Raw genomic sequence first — 18,149 nt, forward strand, 5'->3', positions numbered from 1 at the left:
GGAGCGTTACAGGGGAACTGCAGTGAGCGGGGGCGGAGCGATGAAGGCGACGTAACTACTCGATGTTTTTACGGAAAAGCGGGAAACATGGCATAATAAGAAAGCTGTGGGAAAAAATAACTCGTGGCCTGACCATATGCATAATCCGGCTTATGCTTTTAAACTGAAGTTAATCATAGTTTCCCCATGTGATATGTGACAGTGCATCCCAGAGGAAATTTAATCTCTTCATCTAAGGACGTGAGAGCAGTTATTTCGTGCAGCGCGGCACCGCTGCTCTCCAGGAGAGGGCGACGTTTCACTGCGCCTCAGGAGGATGCAGCAAAGGGGGGAGGAGGGTTATACTAGGATAAGACACCGAGGTTATTATAGTTAACAAAAACTAAAACTGAGTTTGAAAAAAATGTAGTCAACTGGAATAAAAAAAAAATAAAAACTAGACTTAAAAACAAAATAAAAATGAAAAGATACAACACAACCAGCCAGGTGAGCTGGGATCTCTACTGCATTTAAAAGTGCTGTGTTTGTATTGTAATACCTATTCTAAACCTGTAAATCTTAGCCTTGATAACCACCTTCTATATTATAATAAATAAAAAGATAAATTAAAAAAAAAAAAAAGCAAACTAAGTTAAAACTTAATCAAATCCACTTAAAAAAAACCTAAACTAAACTGGACCAAAAACAAAAACCTTTGAGAAAAGTAAATAAAAAGCCAAAACTATAATAACTCTGAAAGACACATACAGTATACTTTATATACTCTCTATTGGTGTTACTGATAACTGTTCTGAGGAAAATATATTTCAGCCTTTTGACACAGCTGGTAATGCATCAGCTCAAGTTGCTTAAATATGATCAACTTCTGTTTTATTTGGTGAATGGTATAAAAGTCATGTTTAACCATGAGCTGGAGACTTCCTGCCACTCCCATGGATGACATCCAAAGAAGACTGCATTTCTACACTTCTGACAGATGAGGTTATAAAAAAACAACAAAAAAAACCAACAAAAGACTTACAGCCATAATGCGCTATCTGGCATCTGGTACTTTTCCCGTGTTTTGTTTTTTATGTATTTTTATTTTTCAGTAAAACAAGTGAATATATTAATCTTATATTTTATTAATCTAATCCTTATCTAATTCTTTCCTCCTTCATATCACACCCTTTATGGATTTTGTTTCCAAATGTTTCCCTATTTAACTCTGTTCAATTTTCTCTTTTGTGTAATATTTAGCCTAATGAGCTAATTTGTCTCATCATATTTTACTGTATTTTGTTGAGTTAGTCTACTTTATTAATTTTGTTATAGAATATAAAGTCATATGAAAAAGAAAAACTAAGCAAATCCTTACTGCTTCCATGGGACTTAAGACAGTAAGTAGCAACCAGGCAGAGTAATTGAAGCAAGTGTGATCAGCTCTATAAAAGCTGAAGTTTGGGCAGTTTGCATTTCTGAAGCATTCAGACTTCTCAGGAGTGGATGTCCCAGCAAATTCAGCCCAAGGTCAGACCATGCAGTGCTCAGAGTAACAGCAAAACACTCAAGAGCTCCATCTCAGACCCTGCAGGCCTCTGCATGTTAAATGCTAAAGTTCATGACAGTAAAATTAGAAAAAAGACTGAACAAGTACAGCTTGTTTGGAAGCACTGGCAGCCTCTTATCTCTAAAAGAACTTGGCAGTATGACTTAGATTTGCAAAGTTGCATCTAAACGAACCACAAGACTTCAGGGAACAATCTCCTTTGGACAGATGAGACCAAAGTGGAGATGTTTGGCCATAATGCACATCACCATATTTGGCAAAAACCACAGACAGCATATCAGCACTTCATACCAACTGTCACCTGTAGAGGGATGATAATTTGGTTTGCTTCGCAGCCACAGGACCTGGGTACCTTGCCGTCACTGAGTCAAATATTCTAGTGTCACATAAGCAGACATCTGTCAGACAAAACTGGCTTACACAACAGGACAATGATCCCAAACACAGCAGCAAATCTGCAACAGAATGGCTGAAAAATAGAAGAACCGCTGTGTTGACCTCAACCTGATTTAAATTCTCTGTTGACACCTTAAGTCAGCTGTGCATAAACAAATGCCTGCAAACCTCAATGAACTTTTGTAAAGAAGGTTGTAAAGATGAGAACTGTAAGAATTGTGGGGGTGTACTTGCAATTCTCATCTTTACAACCTCGCTTCATTAAGATTACACACAGTAGTGTCTAAAACATTTTTTACAGGGATCTGCAGTCCTGTAAAAACCTTTTTAGACACCATTCCAAGCTTTTTGTGATAAAGTATATCTTATCATATTATATTATATTAATGTGTCATCCCTTTATTCACCACTGTTTAGACATAAATATGATATTGATCAGGGTAAAGTGTATAAATTTTTTCAGTTTAACCATCAACAGCGTTTATGGTTTAATAGTGCTAATTGTGGGTAACTCAGCGCCATAACATTGTTTTACATTTCCTCCTTTAGTCACATGCCAGCTTCTCTTTTTCCAGTTTCTCTTTAATGGTCACTTCAGTGCGCTGACTTTTCAAAGTAGGTGCTGTTGGTGATACCCTAATGAGTTTCAACGATTGTACAGCTACACACCCACTCACAGTAAATTCGTGCTGCCGGTATTTTGAGCTCTTTTTTTTTGCTGTCCAATCGCGCTGCGGAGTTTCCCTGGCGTCATGAATATTGTGTTTCAGTGGGTGGGAGGGAGGAGATTTGAACTTTGAGTCGTGTCTGCAGAGCAGCGACAGCTGAGTGAGCGGCGGAGACGACACGGAGAGAGTATCCGGCTGTCTGTCACCTCCACAGCTTCACCCAGCCAGCCACTCATCATGTCGTTTATTCTTATTAAAAAAAAGAGATTCAAATTTAAGGTGGACTTCGAGTTGGAGGAATTGTCGTCGGTTCCCTTTGTAAACGGAGTTTTATTTTGTAAAGTCAGGCTTCTGGATGGAGGCTTTGCTGAAGAGTCATCTCGGTAAGATTTTTTTTTTGTTTTTAATTTACTATCTACAGTAACGGCTCACTAGTTGTTTGGAGGGAAATTTTCATCAGTCGGGTCCAAATTCGGTTTACTTTGGACTCCTGTTTTGCATGTATTGCCTTGGCTTTGCTTCGCTTCTTCAGTGCCTACAGCATTCCGCTGTATTCGTGGCTGACATTTAGCTAACTGAACACCAGCTCTAACTTACAGAACTGAACTTGCCTCAGGATGAAGACCTGTGTGCGAGGAGGCGACAAACCACCCCGAGCAGTGATTTAACGCGTTTAAACGAACCCAGAGACATATTTGCTGTTTTAAGAGACTGAATCTTTGTTTTTGCTTTGATAACCTATATTTATAAAGTTTATCCAAGTAGTTGCAAAGCAAGTACCGTTAATAATTGTGTAGCGCAGTAGCAGGTCAGAACAGCTGGATATCAACAACAAAAACAGTGACAGTGGGCATTATTTAATATAACACAAAGTATGATGGCAAATTGTGTGTGTGTTTTCCAAAGTAACCTGCTTACCCCCCAATTTATGGCAGCGAGAAGCCCAAATACTTTTTTTTTTTTTTTAAATATTACAAAGGAGCATACGAGATCATAGTCTCCTGGGACGCATTATAACTGCACGTTACTTACATGAGTCACTCTGGAAAAACTGGAGTCGCTGGCCCTCATTACTTTGCTATGGTGACTCTCCCTTAACTATTATGTAAACACGGTATTCTTAAGTTTGTCCGGCGTCAACCACTGCTTCCTGCTTCCTTTTACAAATAACACAATGACTATCTATCTATGGAGAAAAAAAATCTTATACTTAAGACAAAAGTAAAAATAAAAGAAAAAACTGTATGTTCCCTATTAGGTCAGAAAATGTTTTTAAACGTTACCTTGGGTGTAAAGTTAGCAAAGTTTACTTATGTTATCAGATTTGACATACAGTTTTTTGTGTCACAGTTACTGTAATCTTAATTTAGATGATGCTTGAGAATAACTTATCCCAAAGCCACAACTGCACTAAATGCTGCTTGAACTGAATGATTCTTGAAGGGAACAAGTCGTGCAGTGAGCGCCAGAATGTGAAACTCTTTCATTTTGTTTCTGTGGTATGATGTGTGTTTACTTTCCCTTTTAGAATTGTGTGATTATATATGGATGGTTTGCATTGCTAGGATTACATTCAGTTTCATTGCACACGTGGAATGACAATAATGATCTATTCTATTCTGTTCTATTCCAACTGCCCCAAAAACTGCCTGTGGGCATTGTAAGAAGGCTGCCAAGTGGTGAGAGTTGCATCTAGAAAGACTTTAAGTGCATTTCCAAAACTTTTTGAAGTATTATACCTTTAAAAATACAGGTACCAAAAAACCAAAGAAAAAACACTATCTGCTGAAGTATAAAAGAAGCTTGTTTCACTGCCTAAATAAGAGCTCATTCCTTCTTCCCCACACAATCACAAGACATTCAGATACATATATCTACTAGTGATTAAATGCACTTGTCTCACAGGGAGCCCGTCCAAGCCAACTGTGTGTACTGGAGGAAGAAATTCTCTTTCATGTGTAAGATGAGTGCCAACGCCGGGACAGGTGTGCTAGACCCCTGTGTGTGCCGGGTGTCGGTGCGCAAGGTACAAGACCTTCTGTTTCTGTTTTGTTAACACTACAAAAAATGCACTGTGGGAGTTTTTCCATAGCCATAGTCCATCCAATGAGCACAGACTTGATTATCTATTTACATATGATTAGAAGAACTGTTGTAACTTGTTTTTAGAAACTTTAGTCATACTGCAAGAACTAATAATGGTAAATAAATAGGCAAACTTTGTAATATAACTTTTTTTGTCATTTCAGGAACTGAAGGGTGGAAAAACATATGCAAAGGTACAACTTCTCTTCTAATGTGTGTAGATATGTTGTGGGAAAAAAAAGTGCTTAAAAACATGTCTTATCAAAAGCTTTGAGATAACAATGATAACGGCAGTCCTTCAGATGCCCTGAGAGCCTTTTTTTTTTTTTTTTTTTTTTTTTTTAGCTTCTAGTTTCCGGCTTTAGTTACTGATTTAAAAACAAACCCTGTAAAACAAAGACTGCCATGTTAACCAGTAACTTTAATGAGAAGTTAAAGAATTAGGCAGTCTTATTTCTCAAGTTTTCAAGGTCCCATCTCATACAGGTTACATTGTTTCTTAGAAGTAGAGATGGCTGCATTTCTGTAGATTGTATCTTTAAGATCTCATTCCCACGATCCTTTATAAAAATCTATATTTAAGGTATTTCAGTAGACTCCTAATCAATTCAAACTGGTTGATCCTTTTTCACTCCGCTCAGCTGGGCTTTGCTGACTTGAACCTGTCAGAGTTTGCTGGGTCTGGCAACACGATACGACGTTGTCTCCTGGAGGGGTATGACACAAAGAACACCAGACAGGATAACTCAATTCTTAAGGTATGACATTGAAGCAACACGCACAGCTTAGAAACACTAATAAATAACATGGAAAGGAACCTTGAGAGTGTCCATCACCCTGGTGATGTGTTGGAATGGTTCAATAATGCACTTGTTTGCTTGTACACATTAAGAAAACTAAATAATCAGTAACAAGGGACACGCGTCTGTTTGAGAAAGCTGAATTTGTGACATACTCGGAAAAACTAAGTGTCCTGAAAGCTGAGACAAGACAAGCCTGAGCTTGTGATGCATAAACTACCTGAGCTGTGGGAATGAAGTTTAAATACGCATATTCCTCCGGGCGACAAAAGAAAGACACGCAATCAACTTATATTAACCACAGTTAACACATACCGTGTGAAATTGAACTACACCAGAAAGCTGGAAATCTTTGCGTGCCAACCTAAAACTGCTTATCCTGTTGTTCTCGTCTCTGTTACAGGTTGTCATCACCACGCAGCTTATGTCTGGAGATCCCTGTTTTAAAACGTAGGGGCTTCTTTTCACTCTATTTTGCTGGGGGGGGTTTGTTTGTTTGTTTTTTTATATTTCATTTTTGTAACCAAGACATTTTTATATTGTCTGTTTTATATTTTTAATTTTATAACTAATCAGTTTGGTTTAGATGCTAAAAAGTGCCTGATTTCAAAGCTTTATAGTTGTGGTTGCAACGAAAGTCTGTACCTCAGGTACAAATGTCTGCTTCTAACCTCAGTGGAAGTGCTTTCATGACTTCCTGTCTGTCCTAAAGTGACACCCTCACTCATGTGTTAGTATAAGATCCAGAGAAGTAATGGCAAATTACTTTGTGGCTGAGATCTTATCATTGTCGTATCTGAGAGCTATTGATGCCTCACCCAGACATTAAGCTGCCCAACCTCAAGAGTCAGTGATCAAATGCTTTATGTAGAGCAAGTTTGTCGCAAAGGGTGTGATGTAACGTCACACTCCTGGCAAAGCCTGTCCCATGTGCAAATAGTAGTAGTTTTTTTTTTTTTTTCCCAGCCAACACAAGTCTTGATATTTGTTTCCTGTTTCAGCTCATGCTTAGTGTAATAACGCAGAAGCTGTTGCCTTGGAGATGTCTAAAGCTTAGTCACTTCACCCACACAGTGTTACTCATTGTGTGTGTGGAGGGTTTGCAACAGAACAGTTTTTTTTTTTTTTTCCAATTACTCTTTGTCAAACTCTGTGATCTCATTGCTGTTGTTTAACACAGCATCTTAATAGGGGGTCTTTTACTGTCTTCCAAACCAGAACTTGTTAAAATGAACTGGCATTCTAAATAGACCTTTACTTTTTTTTATAACTAACATTAACCAGTTTGATCAAATACACAATTGACTTTAACACTTATGTGTGGATGAATTTTGACTTGGCAGGAAAAGCATAAGCTGACTTTGGTAGGGTCACATCAGATGTGAAGCCAGCATGCTCTCTGACTGCACCTATCCTTGAACTTGGCCTTCATTTTGATTTCACCTACACGTGCACTTTGCACGACTGTGGCAGGAAATTTGCCCACCACAGACAGACGGGGATAGAAACACCTACCAAAAGTACTCAGAAACCGCCTTTGTGTTATTTCCAGCTACAGTCGGTGTCGTCAGGACGACATTTTGCCACAATGTCACGAACAGAGATACAGTCTGACTCGCAGGGTGAAAACGCCAACCACAGCTGGCTCAGCTCTTAAACTGTGTCACAGCTGAATCAACGGGCGACCCGGCAACCTCACTGAATGATCAATTCGGTCATCAGCTGTGCTTTCCCTGATATGCTAAGTCAAAATGTCTGATGTGGAGAAGGTCTGCTTACATAAGTTGTTTTAATAATTTGCTGAATGAGTAAAGATAACCAAATCCTGTGCTCCCTTTAGTCCCCCATCTACAGCCATGACTCTGGGGATCCCACAAGCAAACGCAGAGTGTCTCCTTGAGGGGAGAAAAGGAGGAGACATGCATGTATCACACTTAGTCCCTGGTATGTACATGTATACATAACTTACAGTAGATCCTTTTTAATATTACTCATCAGTTTCTGACAGAAGGAGAGGCAGTATTTAGAGGCAGTAGTGGTGACAAGTCCAAGTCAATAGATTAATTTTATTATCCTCATCACAAAAAGCACGAGTAAGAAATCAATATTAAGTCACAGGCCACTGGACAGCAGTAGCTGTATTTGGATGTTGTCTTTTATGATAACAAAACTACTGTCAAAGTGTATGATTTGTATATTTAACCACGTGTAAGATGTTGCATTTTTATTTTAGATACTGCTGGAAAGTCGGTATCAGTGCCAGAGGAGCTGGTAACATTTGGTCACTCTCGAACACCCAGTTACGCAAGTCAGTTGTCCAAAATTTCAGGTACAAACACTGTGACACACATTTATTCACTTTAATCATTGGCAGCATTCTTACCTTTTTCACATTGTGTGGGTGTGATTTAGTTTTTTTGTTTTGTTTTTTCTCCTACCCCCATCCCATCCCGTAGGTTACAGCTCAAACAACTCCAGTTTAACAAATCTGAGTCATCGGCGGAGCGGGTCAGGAGGGTCTGCCTCTACGGGCATTGGCAGCATCCTCGACTCCGGTGATCAGCAGGGGGAGAGAGGAGAGAGGGAGAGCAAAACCACTCCCCCAGTCTCTGCAACATACCATCATACATTTGAAAGCCCCTCCATACCTGTCAAGGCCCAAAGGTGATATAGATAGTTACTCTGGCTTTGAAATTGACCCACAAATTTGTATTTGTATTTATTTATTGCCTGTTTTCTCATTTTAAAATGTATCACAAATATGTCATATACGGCAGGAAATAATCATTCCTTTTTGACATTCTTCAGCACAATTTCCCTAATTTATAAATGATATTTTCTCATTGGTTGTGCTATAAATCCCATATTTGTAATATTAAACCCTGTTTCTTTCCCCCATTAGACACCCAGTCAAGCAGAACTCTATGGAGAATCAGCTGAAAAGAGTCGATGCCACCAGGGTGGATGCTGATGACATAATTGAGAAAATCCTCCAGAGCCAGGATTTCAGCCATGGTTTCTTGGATTCCAGTGCAGAGGGTGTGTACTTCTGATCCTAGTTTGGAACATTTCCCACCATGTTGCTGACGGGATCCAGTTACTTTGACGCATTGCAACAATGTAATGTCTCTAAGGATTCAGTTGAAGTCACTATTATGTCTCAAGTCAAACATGCGAAAGATGATTATTTCATCAAGACTTACGTAACTTATCACAGGAATACCACAAGGGTGGTTTAAACTCACAGCTGGATAGCTACCCTGTTACAAAGCCTTGTCCTTTACCAAATATTTTAGGTAGAGAAGAGATTAAGAAAGGATGAGTCTCCCTATTTATTGAGGCAAATGTTGCACAGATTTTTTTTTTTTTTTTTGTAGTTTATAGTAGCACGCAACTATAAACCTACCTCCCTGGGTGTTACTGAAAAACTCTCGCTCACCAACCTAATACTCATTTATTGTTGGATCTTAAACCTAGAGCCAGTGGGGCATTTTCTTAAGCCCCGGCTGTAGGAATTGATGGTCAGCGTTCTTATTTCTAATGTGTGTTTGTATTTGTGTTGCTGCAGAGGAGGGGCTCAGCTTGTTTGTTGGTCCTGGAGGAAGTACAGCCTTGGGAAGCCAGCACATGAGGTGGGTTTTATTATGTAACCATGAGTTGGGGGTGCAAGACACAAGACACCAGATGCCACACATTTACTATAAATATGGGGAACTGAAAGAAGGCACCATAAGGGTTTTGATAAGGATTCTGTGTTTCTATCTTATAATGTGTGGAACTGGCCTTCGTATTATACTTAAAAGACATATTTTCTTGATCAGATCACTGAACATCTGCCAGATCACATGGTGATCCTTATTTCCTGTCCTGTAACACACTGTGGCATTCTCTTTCAGGGTCACAACTGGAGCCTTTGAGCAGGTGGTCATCAAGCGCTAGGCTTTGGAAAGCATGTGGCTCTCACAAAGGGTGCTATATTATTCTGATGCAGGGGCCACATGGCTGAATTGGATTTACTATCAGAACTTGCTCCATCTAATTCCAAGGGAGATCTAATTTCTCTTATGCAATCGCTCTCCAGCTGATCTGCAGCAGTCTTTTAGCCAGGACAGCCCTCTAGTGTTCAAGAAGTGGAGGTGAAGGCCACATTATTGAAACATTTTGTGGGCTGAGATGGCTGGTGTACTGATCTTCCTGTCCTCTTGTGGTCTTTGGAAAAAGTAAGACATGCTGTAAGTCTTCTGCTTACTCCTCTTGGTGACATTTGCTTGCCAAGGTGTTCATTTAAAAAGTGCTTAAGATAATTACACATGTCCATTGAACCTTTTTGGGATGGCTGTGATTTTTGAAGTGAGGAGCCATAATGTCTGCTGTATCAAGGGGTTTGTTTTAGTGTTTAAGCTGCAAAAACAAAAGTGGGTTGTGGAAGAATTATTGCAACTGACAGTGGGTTAAAGAGGGTTTCTCCTTTTTCTCTGTTTTTTTTTTTAATTATTTAATTTAATTTTTTTAAACAGAGAATGGTAAACTTCTGGCATCTGTGAGCAGGATTTTATCTAAATGTAGAATCCCAGGTAATCTCTCCCTCTGGTAGCTCAAAGTATTGTAAAACTGACAATGAGTAAATTATTTATTATGGTTACAGTAGCATTTTATTTTAATAGTTCATGCTCAATACAGATTAACACCTCTCCTCACCTGGTTGTGAAGGAGAGTTACTGCATTAAAATGCTGATGTTTATACAGTTAATTGTGTGTGGATGATAATTTAATAATATTTTTTTAATTGCAGAAACCAAATTAAAGGTGTACAATGTTTAATGTTTAATTGTTTGCTGCCAAATATACATCTTAAAACATCATCTGTTGCCAGTATGCCACTCTGACAACCCACTGATAATTTATATGTACATATCTGTTTATATAGATTAATTTTATGTCCATTTAGTCCAGTGTGTTGACATTTTCCTGTATTCATTACCAACTTTTTTTTCTTTTTTAATAAAAATTTAACTCTGGAAAAACTTCCATTTGTGTTCCATTTCTAAATCCTCGCAGAATGGTGTGAAGGATAACAACATTTAAGCAAACTGGTTAAAACTGAAAAAGAAAACTTGATGTTGAAATAACTAGATTTTGTGTCTAAATTTCTGAAATATTCACACCAAATCATTGCTGTATTCGGCAATGCCACTTCCGGTTTAGGGAAAAACCTTTTCAAATTAAGAATCTACTAACAAAATTCACATGAAAAGCCACAAAAAGCTTACATATTTGTGAATCTGTCATACCCTTATATCGTAGTTACACTACACCTTTTATAGATATTTTTGTTTGAGGAGTCAAATCTAATTTAAACCATTAATGTAGTATACATGCTTTTATTGTCAAAATCCAAAGCGCTGACGTAACTACGTCGCGACACAGCAGCAGTGCAGCACGAACGTCACAGTTCCGGTTCCACCTCGTAGTACTTCGGCTATAACGACGGCGGGAAGTTATTGTCGTCAATTTAACTACATTTCAGCAAGTATTAAACGGGCAGATTTATTAACTGTTGGCAATTCATTACCAAATGTTGATGGATCTGTAGCCGGATATACGCAAACTGTAAAGAAAACAGCGGTGGGGGATTTCGCTAACATGGCTAACGTCGGAAACCAGCTACCAGCACAGGCCGTTAGCAAGCCTACATCTGGGAAGCACGGGAACGTACTGCCCCTGTGGGGCAACGAAAAGACTATGAATCTCAACCCGATGATTCTTACCAACGTGCTGTCCTCCCCGTATTTCAAAGTGCAGCTGTATGAACTAAAAACCTACCATGAAGTTGTGGATGAAATCTATTTCAAGGTAACGATAACAACAACATTAGCCAGCGCTACACCGCATGCTAGCTTAGATAACCAGGTCCAGTGGAGCTAGCGAGGTTGTGGTAGCAGGACCACAGTCGTCAAGCAACAAACGCAGCGGGAGGGGGGATTTATGTAACTCTGCGTGCAGGCGAGGGAAGATGTCATGTTGTACAGTACAGTGTGGCCATTAAGCTTTATTTTAAATAAAGTGGCTTCCGTTGTTCACTGGGTTTGAGTACCATTGTTTGCAGTTGGGGCTGTCGATAAAGTCTCAGAGATGGGATGGGAGCGTTCTGTGTGTGTGTGTGTGTGTGTGTGTGTGTGTGTGTGTAACTAGGTTTCCCAGACGCGTGTTTGAAGTGGTTTAATGTGTGTGTCTATGTGTCTTGCAGGTGACTCACATTGAGCCCTGGGAGAAAGGAAGCAGAAAGACTGCAGGCCAGACTGGAATGTGCGGAGGGGTAAGTGAGAAGTACGTGCTTTTTGTACTCCCCACCTTTATCCCTTTACGTTTTCTGTGCCGCTGAAGGATGTTTCAAGTTAGAAATCACTGTGATTTGCAGACTGGTCATTTAGATAATATGTGCACAATTAAATAACCCTTAAATCATTGTACTTCGATTTTGAGTTAGTTATGTAGAAATAACTTGTACTGATGCATTTTTTAAAAAAATTTAAATTTAAGTATGTTTTCTTCATTCATTAGGTGCGCGGAGTTGGCACGGGTGGGATTGTATCTACTGCTTTCTGTCTTCTATACAAACTGTTTACTCTCAAACTGACTCGCAAACAGCTCATGGGTCTGATTACACACACAGACTCTCCATACATCAGAGCCCTTGGTTTCATGTATATAAGGTAGGTAGGTGTAATAACTCAACTCTATAGACGTTTTTCTTGTTTTAGAGGACAGATGGGTCATTCCAGCTCAAATCATCAAATTTTTAGTATATTTTTACTGTTTGACCAACTTTGAGTTGCCTAAAAAGTTTATGGTCCAAAATTTGGACATGTATAGTTATTACTATGAAAGTTTAGCTTTATATAGAATACTTTTCAAGATTTTTATTTCTTTTTTTTAAAGGCCCATCCACCCTCTTTCAGGCCTTTTGGTTTTTTTTAAAATCTGAGGTTTGAACATGAATATTTCAAAAACTACTAAAGATAAAACCCTGAAATTTTTGCTGAAATTTCCACCATCAAAAACTTCTGAATGTTATATAGTTGTATTTTACTATAATGCAAAATGAAACATGTAGAATACTTTTTAACATGAAATTCTTGGTCACAAAAATGAAGAAAATGCTATTTTCATTTAAGATTCATGCTTGATTGAGCAAATGACAAATTTTACCACAAAAACAAAAATATCAGTAGATTATCTGATCTGAATGAAAAGAAAACTCTGGGGTTTCCAGGTGGTGCACCAGTTATATCTGAGAATATGATCATATGTTTCATTTTTGAGACCTACTGCCCTGTAGGAGTCTCATAATTCAGGTAAACTTTAAAATATATTGATTGGCATTAAAAACATAACAATCAAACACATACCAGTGTTCACACATAAAAATAAATGTAGCAAAACAATTAAGAGTAATGAAATAATGGATTAATAGCAGATTTCATTGAGTAGCCTTGCAAGGCCAAGTTGCCATGTCCACCCTAAGCCCCTAACCTTAATGTCGGGACTGCTGCAGGACGGGATTGGGCAGTTGGTATGTTGACTGCAAGAATGAGTGCTGCAAAGTTGTAATAGATATGAAAATGCTACAATGTTGCTTTTTTTTTTTTTTTATACCCCTTAGTGTATTTTTATCTTAACCTGAATTATCGCACTCCTTCAAAGCAAGTTTAATGCCTACAAAGTTGGTCCGATGATTTGAAATGCAATCACTTTGTTCTTAAGGCAGCATTAGTAGTAGCAATAGTAATAATAAAAATCCCAGAAGTTTTAATTGAGTAATATGTTAGAAAATAACTGAATGTTTATGATCAGGTATTGCTGTGTTTAAATCATTACCTCAAATGTGTGAAGAATGTTGCTTTTGGATGAGATTACACATGCAACATTTGAATGAGATTGTGTAAAGTGACTGCTTATCTTGTGCTCTTTTGTTATGCCTCAGATACACTCAGCCCCCAACAGATTTATTCGAATGGTATGACGGCTTCCTGGATGATGAGGAGGTATGTCACCTCGGGTAATAATTTCATGTTTCTTTCTCCTTCTCCTTGAAATGCACAGTCGAACATCACTCGTGAAAAGCTGTCCTCCCCCCCCCATCCACCCCCTTGTGATGCTCATAGCTGATTTTTCACCTTTGCCTTCATTTGGCTTAATTGTCCCCAGTTTTTGTCCTCTAAGCGTGAGTAGCTAGGTTACTTTTGCTCACTGCTCTGCTGCTGATTTTTATCAGGGTAAGTACCACATGTGATGCTGAGTAAATCTTTTAGTCACTGTCATTTTAAGGCATGCCCTCTGTTTTTGACAAGCTTTTGTAAGGACTTGTTGCACAAAACTCCATTTGGGATAAATAGTAATTGGAACATTGACATGGAAATAAACACTGTATTTGTGTAACATGTGTAAAAATATTTGCTTAAGTCAATTATTTTCATATTTAGATAAATATAATTTTATCCCAGGCTGTGCAACCAGGCCTCCTCTGATGTTCTTTTGCATTATATTTGAATTAATCATTATGAAATCCTACCCAACTGGTTAATTCCCCTGTTTTTTTCTTTAGATGCCCATTGTGCAGCAGGTGAATTGGATATTGTATCTCAGCACTTTTGGTTTGCGTGAGTGCAAAGCGGCTGTTCTCTACCATATAAAATTGATAACTATTCAAGTGGTGTGCACTTACCTACCTGCTCCAATCTGTGCTTACACTGTGGGCAATTTTTATTCTGAGAGTTCATTATGCTTTTGGGAAACTGAAGAAGGAAGCCAAGGCCCCCCCCCCCCCCCCCCCCCCCCTCTTTAAGCACAGTGACACTGTGCCACAACGTTTCACTCTTTCCTTCCTTCATATTTGGCCTAAAGAGTAAAATGCAACCACTTTTTGAAGATGCTGTTTTAAATAAAGGATGTGAAGGCTGGGCGTTGCTCCTTACAAATGTAGTGATTTTTGCTGAATAATTAAAGCTCACGCTGTAAATACAGACACCAGGATCTGCCAGACAGGTTAGATGAGACCACATTTTTATGATATTTAAAGCTGTGTTTCCACTATTAATAAGTAAACCCAGGCACATTTGTTTTTGGTCTTTTGATGAGAGATTAAGCTAGATGAACAGAGGTGAAGGTTCAGTGCTTGGTCATCACAAATTGCTTTTTGATGCGAGGCAAGATTGGACAAAAGCAATTATATTTAGTGACACTCTAAACTTGTGTGCTGAGTTTTTTTTTTTATTGCTTTTTCCACTGTTTGGTTTTAGGAACTTGACGTAAAGGCAGGAGGTGGTTGTGTGATGACCATCGGAGAGATGCTGCGCTCTTTCCTGACCAAACTGGAGTGGTTCTCCACTCTGTTCCCCCGTATCCCGGTGCCTGTGCAAAAAGTCATTGACCAGCAAATAAAGGCGAGACCGCGTAAGGTAGCTCAGAAGGAGACACAAGAGGACGAGGATGGGTTTACAGAGTCAGGAAGGCAAGGGGAGCGCCGCCGCTCCAGGTAAGAGCAGTGATTCAGACTGTCTAGTGTTTCTGCTCAGATCAAGAGGTGTGCTCAGAATATTACAGCTTTTCTAAAGCAATAAATAGGCCAAATTGGAGTCCTGCAGTGTGTCAGCTGTTGGCTTATTTTTGTTTTGTTTTGATTTTTGTTTTTTTTAACTTATTAGAAAGAAAAGGTCTGTTCTTTTATTTCTCTCTTTAATCCTAGTTATTAATCAAAGCATTTTAAAAGTACGAATTGTCAAAATATAATTGCATATAAAAAAAAAAATACTAGTGCTCATCAAACAGGGTTAACAAGATTATGTAAGTGGCATTAGATTGATTTAAGCTTAAAACATGTTTATTAAATGGGCAGAAGTAACATAAAAAAACTCAGAACTGTTCAATCAGGTAACACAGCCTCTGTGTCTTACCTATATCCAGACAAATCGTTGTGTGTAAAATTCACCCATAAAGGCCCAGTTTTAGCCATGGAAAAACCCTGGGATGTGTATTAAAGATGTTCACGATATAATTTTTGTATTCTGAATGAAAATATCAGATATCCACAGCATTTTCTTGATGACACTTTGCCTGCTCGTGTACTGAAGGAGGGATCATGAGAAATTTAATAACTTAAAGGGCAGCTATTTTATAACCGCTTATCAAATTTATATATAAGAATAAAACTAAATCAATTGTGGATTCAGCAGAAAGCGTGATTGCATAACTGAACTGTCACAGGACTGAAGGAGCTCCTTTGATGTTCAGTGGAGCATTTAGTCTTCGTTAGTCTCGCCCTGTGTGCGCGTGTTTGGCTGAACACTGTGTGTCATGTGGGAGATGGAGATGAATCTTAAAAAACATCCTCCACATCCATCACCTGGAGTGAGCCATCCATCTGATTAAAGTCATTTAATTATTTGACCTCAGTGTAGAAAATTAGATGTCAGATTCAACTCATTGTCATTGTGCGCACAAGGCACACAATGAAATGATGGTTCCAGATCACTCATAGAGACGAGCATCTGCGGTCTTGCAGCCAGGGACCGGCGCTACCGTGAGGCAATGTGGTTTAAGTGTCTTGCCCCAGGACACAACGCAGCGCAGGGACAGGGGCTCGAACCTGCAACCTTCCGGCTGTAAGGCGAGCACCTACCCACTGCACCACTGCCACTTAGAGATTCACATTTAAAGTTTTAATAGAATACCTGAAATGAAAAATTATGTGGAAGATACAATGCTGACTAATGATGGGGTGGTCTTGTAATCTGACAGATAAATGTGACCCTTCTCTGTGACCTCATAATGATGTCATAATTTCAGATAACACTGAAACCACCACTGTCAGTAACCTCTACTTTTGCTGATGCTGTAATGGCCATGACAACAGACACTGTACTATAAATAAAACCAAATATTGTGCGTATAAAACATCCCCCTCCTTATGTCCGCACTATTATTTCGAATATTGGAACTTTATCATGAGAAAAAATACCACAGGTGGTGCTGTGGTTAGCTGAAGTGTTAATTTTGACTCAGGATTTAATTACAAGTATCAGTTAAATGTTATAACACAGGAATGCATAATTGTGCTTGTTTTGTTTTTGAAGTTAATTGCTCTAAGATGAAGCTGTCATCCTCCTTAGGACACCCAGACGGACTCCAAGCCCCCGAAGGTCGCCTAAACGGTCCAGGAGCAGGAGCCACCATCGCGAGAGGGACCGCCATGGCCCCAGCTTTGATCGAGAGCTGGAGAGAGAGCGTGACCGGCAGAGGAAGGAGAGGGAAGGCAGGGACCGAGACAGGGAGAGGGGGGACCGAGGGGACAGGGAAAGGCGACGCTCTCGTAGCGCGGACAGAAACCGAGAACGCAGGAGAAGTCGCAGCGGTAGCCGGGAGCGTAGGAGCGAACGCAAGGAGAAGGAAAGGGACGGGGGGGATGATAGGAGCAAGAGGAAGGACAGGGATCACCATAAAGACAGAGGCACTGAGAGGGAGAGGTCCAGGGATAAGAAGAGCAGGGGAGAGACTGATGATCGGAGGCACAAGGACGATAGGGAAAGGCACAGGGAAGAGAGGAAAGCCAAGAGATCAAGCAGGAGTCGAAGCAGAGAGAGGAGACACAAAAGCGGAGGAGAGGAGAAGAGCAGGAAAAGGGAGCGGAGCCACAGCAGGGAGAGGGATAGAGAGAGAGACGGGGAACAGCGCTCTCACAAACGTAGTCGTAGTAAAGAGAGGAGCCACCATCAGCGAGAGTCCAGTAATGACCATAGTAGACACAGTGAACGCAGGAGTAGTCCGAGCATCGAGTGAACGCCGCCTCGCAGCAATATTACTTCTGTTTTTCTTCCTTTTTTTTTTTTTTTTTTTTCCCTTTCTATCCGGCTGTCTGCTCTGTCACTTGTGCTAAAAAGAAGGAAAGTTCACACATCGGACATCTGGATTTGTTGTCTTTGGCCGATGTAATGTTGCTTTATGTTTTTCCGCTCTTTCACTCCTCATTAGACCATTGTTAGTCTTCACTTGAATTCTGGAAAGTTGGAAAAAAAAATGGCATTTTAATTTTCTATTCTTTGTGTTTTTTGTCCCAGAAAGATCGGGGTTTGTACATAATTTTTAAAGGCTGTCTACACGCCGCACACGGGCAGAGTTGGATTTCCTGCTGGGCTGGACGTCCTCGGCTTCAAACCGTTGCAATGTAGATTACACAAATTATGAAAAATGATTAACTACTTTCAGGCTGTACAAAAGACCATACATGCTCCCTTTTCAAATTTGATATCACACTGCACGTGAATGGTTAAAGTTCAAGACCGAACATTAAGGCGGTGTGGCTCCGCTGAAGCAGAACAGTTCTGTCCATGATTACGTGTAGACAGCCCGAGAGTGTTTTAATCCTCTCAAACGCGCCTGCAAAGGGTAATTTTTACAGAACACACTTGAGCCCTGCTTGTGTTGTGTTTCGGGTTATTGCTCTGTTGCATTTTGTTTTCTAATAAAACACTTGGGAAAAAAAAAAAATCAGTGTTTGTGCAGCTCAAGTATGTAAATATCCACACACACACACACAGGCTGAATGAAAATATTTGAATTGTTTTTATTAGAATGATGTCTGAAAATAATTTGCAT

The 18,149-nt window shown here is 39.5% G+C and overlaps 2 protein-coding genes across 2 annotated transcripts; both read left to right on the forward strand.

The window, feature by feature from the left end:
- Nucleotides 1-2,763: 2,763 nt before the first annotated feature.
- Nucleotides 2,764-10,516, forward strand: LOC115795662 (protein FAM102B-like). Its single transcript, XM_030751669.1, has 11 exons — nucleotides 2,764-2,996; nucleotides 4,519-4,639; nucleotides 4,863-4,892; nucleotides 5,340-5,456; nucleotides 5,902-5,948; nucleotides 7,339-7,442; nucleotides 7,732-7,827; nucleotides 7,955-8,162; nucleotides 8,401-8,537; nucleotides 9,067-9,130; nucleotides 9,395-10,516. The coding sequence occupies exons 1-11, from the start codon at nucleotides 2,851-2,853 to the stop codon at nucleotides 9,435-9,437; spliced, it is 1,113 nt and encodes a 370-aa protein (XP_030607529.1). The 5' UTR covers nucleotides 2,764-2,850; the 3' UTR covers nucleotides 9,438-10,516.
- A 625-nt stretch (nucleotides 10,517-11,141) lies between these two features.
- prpf38b (pre-mRNA processing factor 38B) lies at nucleotides 11,142-18,026 on the forward strand. The gene is made up of 6 exons (XM_030752301.1): nucleotides 11,142-11,351; nucleotides 11,746-11,814; nucleotides 12,060-12,211; nucleotides 13,483-13,543; nucleotides 14,798-15,033; nucleotides 16,667-18,026. The coding sequence occupies exons 1-6, from the start codon at nucleotides 11,142-11,144 to the stop codon at nucleotides 17,331-17,333; spliced, it is 1,395 nt and encodes a 464-aa protein (XP_030608161.1). The 3' UTR covers nucleotides 17,334-18,026.
- The last annotated feature ends 123 nt before the right edge of the window (nucleotides 18,027-18,149 follow it).

This window comes from Archocentrus centrarchus, chromosome 17 (genome assembly GCF_007364275.1).
Source record: "Archocentrus centrarchus isolate MPI-CPG fArcCen1 chromosome 17, fArcCen1, whole genome shotgun sequence".
Taxonomy (NCBI): domain Eukaryota; kingdom Metazoa; phylum Chordata; class Actinopteri; order Cichliformes; family Cichlidae; genus Archocentrus; species Archocentrus centrarchus.